The following is a 10,297-nucleotide window of genomic DNA, read 5'->3' as shown; positions in this document are numbered from 1 at the left end:
TGTTGTTTGTCCATTGTTTTCTTCAACCAATCTAATCTGTGTCTTTAGTATTCTAAGTATACCTGAAAGAGCGCATAGGCCAAACCAAATTTCTCAGCTGCTTGATGTGGCACCTTGTTTGAGGACGAAGCTCCGTAAAAAGACATACATTTCCGATGAATTTGAGATAAAGTTATCAGCGAATATGTCCAATCCATATATTTCAACCCACGAAATTAGCATTGTTAAAAAAGTGACAAAAAGTCTCTTTCTTGGTAAAGTGATCACAAGTATGCTCATTCCGTGACGCAAATTCACATTAGCATGCACCTTGTTTATTCTTTTTTTTTGGCTTCTTTAGTCATTTCCGGTTGTTGTGTAACTCGAGCTTGTGAAGATAACTCTTCCTCGCGTGAAGATAACTCTTGTTGCTTCTTCATTAAGACCTCTTTGCGCAGCCATTTCTCTTCAGCCTTTCGCACATCCTCTTCTAAGCTCTTGTCGCCGTCCCAACGTAGTAAAGAAGTATTGGGCTCGACATCATGTAATGTTTTTACCGGCTTAACCCGTGATACTTCATTTCCTTTAGTGACCCGTCTGAGGGGAAATATCTGAATGTCACGAGGGGTGTCTCCTGTGTAGTTCCTCAGGTTGATATTGCATCCGGATTTAATCAACAACTGTGAAATGTCAGAAAATCCAAAGAGAGCGCATCGATGAAGAGGAGTATTTCCCTCAGCCCAGTCTGGAATATTCGGATCCGCCTCGTTTTCAAGCAATAGCTTGACGAGAGGTACGTCCTTTTGGGTGACTGCTTTATGAAGAGGGGTTCCTCCCGACTTGTCTGTAAAATTCACAAGCGCTTTGTTTTCAAGCAATAGCTTGACGAGAGGTACGTCCTTTTGGGTGACTGCTTTATGAAGAGGGGTTCCTCCCAACTTGTCTTTAAAATTCACAAGCGCTTTGTTTTCAAGCAATAGCTTGACGAGAGGTACGTCCTTTTGGGTGACTGCTTTATGAAGAGGGCTTTCTCCCAACTTGTCTCCAATATTCACACCCGCCTTGTTTTCAAGCAATAGCTTGACGAGAGGTACGTCCTTTTGGGTGACTGCTTTATGAAGAGGGGTTTCTCCCGACTGGTCTCCAATATTCACATCCGCCTTGTTTTCAAGTAACAGCTTGACGAGAGGTACGTCGTTTTGGGTGACTGCTTTATGAAGAGGTGCTTCTCCATTTTTGTCTTTAATATTCACATCCGCCTTGTTTTCAAGCAATAGTTTGACGAGAGGTACGTCTTTTTGGGTGACTGCTTTATGAAGCGGGGTTTCTCCATTTTTGTCTTGAATATTCACATCCGCTTCGTTTTTAAGTAATAGCTTAACGAGAGGTACGTCCTTTTGCGTGACTGCTCTATAAAGACGTGTTTTTCTTGCCTTGCTTCTCAGTTTGGTGTGAAATCCAGCATGAACAAGGAAGGGTGAAAAGTTGAAGAAGCCTTGGCGGACAGACAACAACAGCGGCGCATTTCCCTCCTTGTCCTGAATATTCACATCAGCTCCATGCTCCAAAAGCAGTCTAGTCACCACATAATTATTGCTAGAAGCTGCAAAAAGCAAAGGTCCCTCTTTTCCTGGGGCTGTTTGAGCATTTACGTCTGCCCCAAGATCAATCAGGGTCTTGATTAACACACCAGAGGACATCGAACTCGCCAACAGCAATGGTGTGATGTTGCTCTTTGCAGCGACATTGACATCCATACCATCATTCAAAACGAGCTCAATCACCTTTTCTACATCGCCGCTCATTGCGCATGAGTGCAGCTCACTTAGTGTTTCATCAATCTCAACCAATCTTTGGTACAGTATTTCAATATCAACATGACCTAGTTTTCTCCAAGTAAGGACTGATAGAATATCAACGGCTGATTTGCCTCGGAAAATGGGCTTGTTGTTACTTATTGTTTGAGATTTCATCTCTTCCACAAAGTTCTGAAGATAGGTGCTTGCTTTATAAACACTGTCATAGTCTCCTTGTAAGACAGCTGCCTGTAGTAGATTAAATCCTGAATGGCTGTCCGTACGAAGAAAAGCCCTTTTTGTAAATGTCCTGAGACCAAGCTGCAACAAAACGTGTCAAGCATCAATTAACTCGTAACGACAGTATTACGCCATGGATAGCGAGGCCCATGGAAGCCTTTCCTTTGAATTAGACTTCTTGATAAAAGCCCCCTCTTCTTCCTTTGAGACATTTATGCATCTCAGTTGACCATCTCTATTTTAGTTAGAAAAATGGTTTGAGTTTGGTTGAAAAACCAGTTTACATTTTTCGTATTTTAGTGACGTATTTACATTCGGAGGAACTAACCTGTAAGTGGCAGTGACAGAATGTAAATATTAGTGAGCTTAAGCACGCGCGTTTTTGAGACGCGGACGGAAACCGGAAGAGAAAAGCTTAGAGAAAGCCTTAGTTAAAGACTTTTTCAGTTGTTTTGCCTCATTCAAGGTGACTAGTTGCTAACCCTGTGTACAAAAGTACAATGGGCAATTTGCAGCTTGCAATCACTTGGTACAAAAACCGCCATACTGGAGAGCAAATTGAGCACTAGGTTATCTAAAACAAAGAAAATTTCAATTACGTTGGTTTGGCTTAGATGTTCCTGTGTGCATTTTGCTCTCCAGTACGGTGGCTTTTGTACCATGTGATCGCCAGATGCAAAGGGCCCATTTGCTAACCAGAAGTGTAGACTTGAGAACTGTTTGACTAATATACGGAGGAGGTCATATAGAAGTAAGGGTGCCGATAATTTTACTGGGTCGTTTCTTGTAATTTTTCTATTCATTTTCTATATTTGTAAGGCCGCGCATTTACGGACCTTTTCCTCTACATTTCATATCAAATTTGTTGTAATTTATTACAATACGATTCTCATCTTCTTATTTGGCGTCTTTGGTCAACGGAACGAGGGTTTTGAACTATTACAGTTCTAGCGTCCAATAGACAGCTAATGTGCCGTGTTGAGGTTGGACTGTTGTAATGTACTCATCTCAGCTCTCGAACTTTGAAAAGTTCACTTTTACTAACTTAAGGCTTTTTTGTTGATTAAAATGCACCTAAACTCAAGTATCTTTCGTTCCTTATATAAATCAATATATAATTCAATCTGCTTTCGTCGCTCTTGTATTTCATTTATAGTCGTAAGTTAGGGAGGGAGCTCATGGTTTCTTTCCTCGCCGGACAAAAATTTCTTATATTTGGGTGATAAATATTACTTCAGATCCTTTAACTTTACACATATGTGCAATGTTTTTAAGATTGCCTTTCTTTTTTTTCTGAAAATATAAATAAATGAAATGAACGAGAATGAAAATGTCAGCATTGTTACCCAGAATTTCGCTTTTTCTGTGCCGTGCAAGCCCCGTAAACTTGGCAGAACTAGCAGTAATTTGGACCCACGATCGTGATGTGAGAGGCATGGGTCTATTCTTGATTTTACGTCACAAACTGCTTTGCATTCCTGCAATTTGTGACGTAAAATCGTGAATAGACCCATGCCTCTCACATCACGGTCGTGGGTCCAAATTACTGCTGGTTTTGATAACTTCGCGCATCTTGCCCGGCAGATGAGAAGAGAAATTTTGAGGTGAGAATGGTAAAACATGTTTGCTTTTTTGCGGGGAGATTAATATAATTGCCAAAAAATATTTGAGTTTAGGTGCAACTTAAGGTTTGTTTATCTTGTAATCACCTCTCTCTCCCAGAGGTTGATGCGCCTTAGTTTTGTACGTTATTTAGACAGCAGCAAACACTCAGGCTCTCAGCTCGAGCTGCGCACTCATTCCTGGGTACGAATCGTGAATATAGATAGGGAAAAATAGTCTCTTACATCTAATACGCCCTACACTGACGATAAAAAATGCTCCAGGGGAATAAAAAAGGGGTTTTTATGGAATTTAGTGCACTAAATTTATTTATAGAAGCTAACTTGGCATTGCTTGCCCTACTCCATCCAACCCCCAACCCCTCCTAAAAAAAAACACAACAAGAAAGATCAAGACAGCAAATTAATTCCGCGCAAAATTCACCTTATTGTCTTATTGCCTTAAGTATTTCTCGCAAGATGGACAAATCTTAAATAACTTACTGGTTGCTGAAGACTTCGTTTTGCATCGTGGTTCAGGAGCAGCTGAATTATTGACTGATGATTGCAGCGTTCAGCTTTCTGCAGCGGAGTGAACTGAAACTAAAGAAGAGAAGGAGAGGTTCATCCGCCACTTGAATGGTTTTATTCACTCTTGTCTTTCTTGTAATAATTATTTCATGCATTTGCATTATTTGAGAACTGCAGTGGCAGGGTTCACTCGATACTGTACATGTAAATATTCTTTATTCCTCTAATAATTGTGACATGAACGATAACATCATATCACCGAACCTGCGAACTTTTGAAAGAGCTAAGAACACAGTAAAGCCTACGGCCTCATCGGATAAGACCCTCCTATCTGTATAATCTTTTTTATATCCTTCCAATAATACTAAGCCTCATTCAAAGTTAATGGGAAATGGTCTAAGGGTGCATTGAAGATCAACTGAAGACTCACTAAATATGCTCACATCTGCAAGTTTACGGCTGCTAATGATCATAAATATGACAGCAATTTTTATACTTAAAATGACGTTCTTATGTGTCATTGTGGTACTTAGTGAAAAGTAGTAGCAATAGGCTAAGAGAAAGATCAACTGGCAGTCAATTCTTCCCTTCCTTCTTACCCTGTCTACAGCATTGACATCTGCATTATGATCTAGCAAGAGCTTGACAACAGATTCATGTCCATACCAACAGGCAAGGTGCAGCGGTGTTAACAAAAACTGGGGAAAGAAAACAATGTAAAATCAAGATATAAATTCTGGTGTCCAGCTCTGCGTGAAAGTGATGCTAAGCAACATTGCTAAGAGAAAGCAATTTGGGCTTCACCCACATTCACTTTGTTATGATCTCACTAGCAAACTCGTGTGAAAGTTAAAGGAAGATGATCAGGGCCATGGATTGTAAGTTTTAATACTGCCAAGTTAAGTGTTGCCCTTTCTGACCGTCTTTTAAGGAATACATGTAAGTATGTTCTAACCCCACGCACAAATGACTAAGCAAACTTGGGCTAGATAGTATATTTATTCAGTGAGTTATGCAGAAATTTAACTGAAAATAAGATACTAATACAAATCTCTTGAAGAACCTGATCTCTTTCATCAACATTTGCACCATTCTTCAGGTGCATGTTGACCTCCTCATATTGTCCATTGATTGACGCCCTATGAAGAGCACTTCGAGATACCTAGTGGAAAAAAAAATGGAGAAAATTAACACAGTGTTCTCTCTCCAATGTCTCCAAACAGTGGACGCCTGTGGAACATTCGTTTGGAGTCTGTAAAAGAGATAGCTCACAATGTGGGGAACAAAAAAACACTGAAGGAAACAAATTTTCAAAGTCTTGCGGTTAAGTACCAGGTAACCGACCTGCACTATTGTTTTGTAAAATATTCTTTCAAAGTACAGTAATTTTTCAACATGACTATGTAGTAAAGGTCGACGGGTGCCAGTTTAGAATTTCAAGGCCTCAGACAGTGCCAATGAAAAAATAGAAGCACGGTTTTGATAAAGATCGGAAGTGAAACAAAATGTAGAAAATTCACACAGTGTTATCTCTCCAAACAGTGGACGCCCGTGGAACCTTCATTTGGAGTCCGTAAATGAAATAGTCTTGTGATCAAATACTACATATTAACTGACCTGTACTATTGTTTCGTAGAACATTCTTGCAAGGTACATTAATTTTTCAACATGACTACGTGGTAAAAGTCGACAGGTGCCAGTTTAGAATTTCAAGGCCTCAGACAGTGCCAATGAAAAAATAGAAGCACTGTCTTGATAAAGATCGGTAAAAACAGTTTAGACTACTTTATAAAAAACAGAGTTAAGAGAAAGACAATAATGCTAAGTTAATCTGCAATCAATGTGTCCATCGTCTCCCTTGTAACAAGATTAAACCAATGAAAATGTTCCTTTTATGCTGTCGTGGGAGTCTCCAATGACGGGACTGATCTCCACACACTAGTATTCTTAAGTTTCAGTTTGGCTGGGGATTTGAACACTGTCAAAGGTAATGAGATTTTAAGGTGATTACATTCCTGGTAAAAATCCACCTTGGCTACAGACCAGTTTTGCTTAAAACAGTATTATTTTTTCATTGTGAACTTACTTTGGCCTTTTCCATTCTCATAGCACAGCTCGTGTCCTGTTCCTTGACCTGATGACAAACAAAAAATAATGCAAATATCTTGACACAAGGAATGCATCCGTGACTTCAAACTGGTATTAAATGCTTTTCTGTGACCTTGTCAGGGTTAAAGGAAACTTCATAGAACACGTAACGTGAACTTGATCTCCTGGCAAATCAAACTCAGTTTGAGTTACCTACGAGTATTCTAAATTATTTTGATGCACTTATTAAGAACATAATGCCTGTCACACATGTGGCCTCTCTTTATTACTGGTAGAACCTAACACTAACACTTATGAGAACACTACAATCCATTCCCCTAATCAGAAGTGAGGGAGCACTTTCCAACAAATACACACCCCCAAATTTTTCACAATATCAATTGTGAAGTCATTTTCAATTTATTTTGCCAAACGTTTCATTAAGCTAATTCACATTCTCCTGTACTTTCATTCTCTTTCGTATAATGCTCCGCCCTGTGGCCTTTTGTTTAGCGTGGCGTGTTGCGTGTCAGATGCGTGCTAAAAGAGGCACCGTAAAATTGCAAAAGTAATGCAAACGAAATTCGTCGAAATTCGTCCTTTGTTCTCGCGAATTTTCCACGAAAAGTCATCGAATTTTCGAAGGATTTTTCGTAGGGTTTGAAGCGAAAAATTCACGATGTTTTCTCGAAAATTCGAGATAGCGAAATTCGAAGTGGCGAGTTTTCGAGGTAACCAAACGAAAATTTGAGATAATGAAATTCGAAGCAGCGAAATTTTGTGACATGAATCGGCAGCCGCCATCATCAACATTGCTGAACAAGCGTATGTACGCGTAAATAAACGCGTTAAGGTTAGCGTAAATAAAGTCGTATCGAAAATAGAGTCAATGATCCGACAGTTTAATCGGCTATTTCCAACCAAAAAAAAAGATTGCCTCACACAACAAAAACTGCGATTGCTTCACGAACAAGAGTTTGTTGTAGAGCTTACACATTGTGAAATGTGAAAAGAATCATCGCGGCAAATTCGAACTTGGCAAATTTTTGTCCAGAAAATACGTGGGAATGCTCGAGAACAGCAAATAAAGAGCGAAATTTCGCTCAATTTTTTGAGGTCATTTATCGAACAGAGCGATTTTTCGTACGAAAATTCGAAGTCAATTTTCGTTCCGTTGAACTCCGTGTGAAGGTGGCTGCAGATAAAAATTTCACTTCGGTTAAAATTAATTTTAAGGAAAAATGTGCAATGCTGAACGTCGTCAAGTTCAAATTCAGCAGCCTTGAAAAGACTTTCAGCCAACATTACCAGAGTGGCCAAAAGGGAGAATTTTTCAAATTGACACACAAGAGCAATGGGGGGCTGCCTTACCACATAATTATTATTAGTCATGAATCAAAGGGAGATGATAGTTAAGTTATGTTCCGTTTATGCTATGCAATATGAATAAGCATAAATGAACACAGGGCCTTCAAGGAACTGTCTCCTCAGTTGTCATTTAACATGAGAGATGATTACTCAAGTCAATGCATGAAATAAAGGTTCTTTTGGACCTACATGTATTTAACCCTGGGTTGAGAGCTAAATTTAACATAAAAAGCATTTTGACATTGGTTGTGGAAAATACGCTTTCTGAAATGAGACTGGGTGTGAGTGACATGCCTATACAAGTTGAGCTTGACTATAGATTAAGTAGATCTACTGTATCAAAGAATGCTTGAGAAGGCAATGTTCTACTGCATATTCATATTTTACTAGCACCAGTTCATGTACCCTCGCATGTTTGTATCTGCAAACTACTCAGACCTTGCAAAATTACGTCCTCCAAAGACAAACAAGCTAACTGATCAACAAGTTTGTGAGATGAGGAACTAAAAAGCTATTCATGGTCAGAGTGTTCCCCAAAAAACTGTGCGAAATATGAGAGCCAAAGACAATCCAGGGAGTCTCTTAATAAATCTATATCAAGTGGACCTACCAAAAGTCCAGCCACTTGATTTGACCAAAATAGGAGACCAGAAGTTCCAAATGATGTAGAACGTGAGGAAAGATGACAACTGTCATGGTCATCAAGGAGAAAAGGAGGCATTTTGCTGAGAAGTATCTGTACTATGACTAATGAGGTAAAACCTATGAAAATAACTAACCATGAAAAAATGAAATACATTGTATGAGAGAAATTGTGGAGAACAGTGAGGAATATTTGGGAATCAAGGGAACATGGAACAGAATTTCTGGGAACAGGGGAACTCAGTAAAAGTGAATTTTGGGGAACACCTTAATTTATTTTTGAGAAACAAGGGAACAAATGTATTTTTTTACAGGGAACAAAGGAACATGCAACCCCCCTGGGAGGTCCTCATAAAAGATAAACCTGTGAATGATTAAAAAGTTAAACAGTCTACTTTTCATAGATTACTGTATCTTAGAAAGCACTGAAAAATGTTCTCAGTTCATCAATCACACAAAAAGAGATATATTCCACCTCTTAAATTCAGGAAAGACAGGCATTGGGCGACTTGGGAACCCTAATACATTGACACTCTTTGGTTAAACCTCTTAATTCACTTTGGTCATAGTCAAATTCCCCACTCTGCCAGCACGGAGGGTATAGTGAAACGCCTGGGGTGAAATTGCCAAGGAGATATGTGTTTTCACGTTTCAACTAATACAGTAATCGATCAGTGCCTATAGTAAAACACAAACGAGAGCTAAGATTAGGTCACTAAACGAACATTTAACAGGGGAAACAACTTTGAAATGGCCATAGTTTTTTCAGCTGCTGTATGTTGTTGTTTCGTTTAAGCTCAAAGGCCCAACTCATGGAGTAAAAGCAAGAAACATTACTTACCTTGGAGTTTAACAGGTCATGATTCTTAAATATAATCACATCACAAGTCTTGCTCACAAATTGTGTTGTGTTTTCGTTGCCTCAAGGTATGTTCCTCTGTGATTTAAATGGGAGTACACCATACCTTTCCTTCCTTCCAGAACAAGACATCAAAGAGAGGGAAATTTTATACAGTTAGACATAATCCCTCATTAGCTGCAATAAGAAAAGACAAATATCTAATTCTCCGGTTTTCTGCGTCCAGAACGAACTATAGCTACACAAACGGAAGTTACTCCAGGATGCTCTTTCCCAACAAACGTACCAAGATTGGCATAAAAGTAGCTTAAAACGCTCTGTGAAATAGCTTTAATAGTTCCTGCTAGTTTTCTATCAGCTTTGGCAAAGGATATAAGCAAATTTTTAGTTGAAAGCTAAGCAAAGTCGCCACCGCCAGTCAGGGCAAGCTCCCTTTAGCATTGCATAGAGATAACATAAAACTCACCCTGGAGCATCATAGCAAACCTAAGACTCCCAAACTAGCTAGCTCTTTTCCTCCTTTTTATCAGGTTCGGTCTACTGTAATTTTGCCGCTTGACTTCAAGATGCACCCTTTAGATGAAGAACCTGCAACAAATCATCAAATCGAAGTCGCTCCAAAAATTTGAGCTCGAACTCTAAACGGGAGGGACCTGGGGCTCGTTTCTGCTTTTCGGGCCCGAAAAACTATTTACGAAACCACAAGCAGCCCAGAGTCGGAGCGTAACAAAAATTATAAGGACTTGTATAGGAAGTTCGATAACAAACTGAAAAAGATATTTGCACGCATAAGGTCTCATAAAAAAGCCGTACTTTATTGTCGTGGTGACTTTCTCGCTTTTTGTGTGGTTGTTTGCCGGATTGAATGCGATTTAAGCGACTTCTCAAATACAGCGTTTTCGCATGACGTCACGGCAGCCATGTTGGTGTTCCAAAACAAACAAACGGCGGCCATGTTGGTGTTCCGAACTAATTCTCTGGGAATTGTACTTTCTATTTTTATTGTTTCGTCAAATTAGCATTTATCTTAGTCACGTGAGTGAAAACGCTCAATTCCCGCAAAGAGTGACAGAACGATTGCGCAGTCACACACACTGAGAGCGAGGTTATTGATAATATTAATTTCTTTCTTTGATAAAAGAAAAAAATCCGTAAAATGAATGAATTAATTACTCTCGATTTTCAATTTGATG

The 10,297-nt window shown here is 39.3% G+C and overlaps 2 protein-coding genes across 2 annotated transcripts; both read right to left on the bottom strand.

Moving 5' to 3' along the window:
- Nucleotides 1-314: 314 nt before the first annotated feature.
- On the bottom strand, nt 315-2,560 carry LOC138014190 (putative ankyrin repeat protein RF_0381). Its single transcript, XM_068861208.1, has 2 exons — nt 2,498-2,560; nt 315-2,096 (listed from the first exon to the last, which is right to left on the bottom strand). The coding sequence occupies exons 1-2, from the start codon at nt 2,558-2,560 to the stop codon at nt 315-317; spliced, it is 1,845 nt and encodes a 614-aa protein (XP_068717309.1).
- Nucleotides 2,561-3,577: 1,017 nt separating this feature from the next.
- LOC138038376 (GA-binding protein subunit beta-1-like) lies at nt 3,578-5,304 on the bottom strand. Its single transcript, XM_068884198.1, has 4 exons — nt 5,211-5,304; nt 4,747-4,845; nt 4,121-4,219; nt 3,578-3,817 (listed from the first exon to the last, which is right to left on the bottom strand). The coding sequence occupies exons 1-4, from the start codon at nt 5,250-5,252 to the stop codon at nt 3,812-3,814; spliced, it is 246 nt and encodes an 81-aa protein (XP_068740299.1). The 5' UTR covers nt 5,253-5,304; the 3' UTR covers nt 3,578-3,811.
- Nucleotides 5,305-10,297: the final 4,993 nt, after the last annotated feature.

This window comes from Montipora capricornis, chromosome 1 (assembly GCF_036669925.1).
Source record: "Montipora capricornis isolate CH-2021 chromosome 1, ASM3666992v2, whole genome shotgun sequence".
Classification (NCBI taxonomy): Eukaryota; Metazoa; Cnidaria; class Anthozoa; order Scleractinia; family Acroporidae; genus Montipora; species Montipora capricornis.
This window is presented reverse-complemented; position numbering and strand designations above follow the sequence as displayed.

Excerpts from the sequence above, each read along its gene's own strand:
- LOC138014190 (XM_068861208.1), bottom strand. The coding sequence starts at position 2,560 with ATGGCGGTTTTTGTACCAAGTGATTGCAAGCTGCAAATTGCCCATTGT. Across the intron at positions 2,097-2,497 it reads ATTGTACTTTTGTACACAGG|CTTGGTCTCAGGACATTTAC; the intron begins GTTAGCAACTAG and ends GTTTTGTTGCAG.
- LOC138038376 (XM_068884198.1), bottom strand. The coding sequence starts at position 5,252 with ATGCACCTGAAGAATGGTGCAAATGTTGATGAAAGAGATCAG. Across the intron at positions 4,846-5,210 it reads ATGTTGATGAAAGAGATCAG|TTTTTGTTAACACCGCTGCA; the intron begins GTTCTTCAAGAG and ends TTCTTTCCCCAG. Across the intron at positions 4,220-4,746 it reads ATGTCAATGCTGTAGACAGG|TTTCAGTTCACTCCGCTGCA; the intron begins GTAAGAAGGAAG and ends TCTCTTCTTTAG.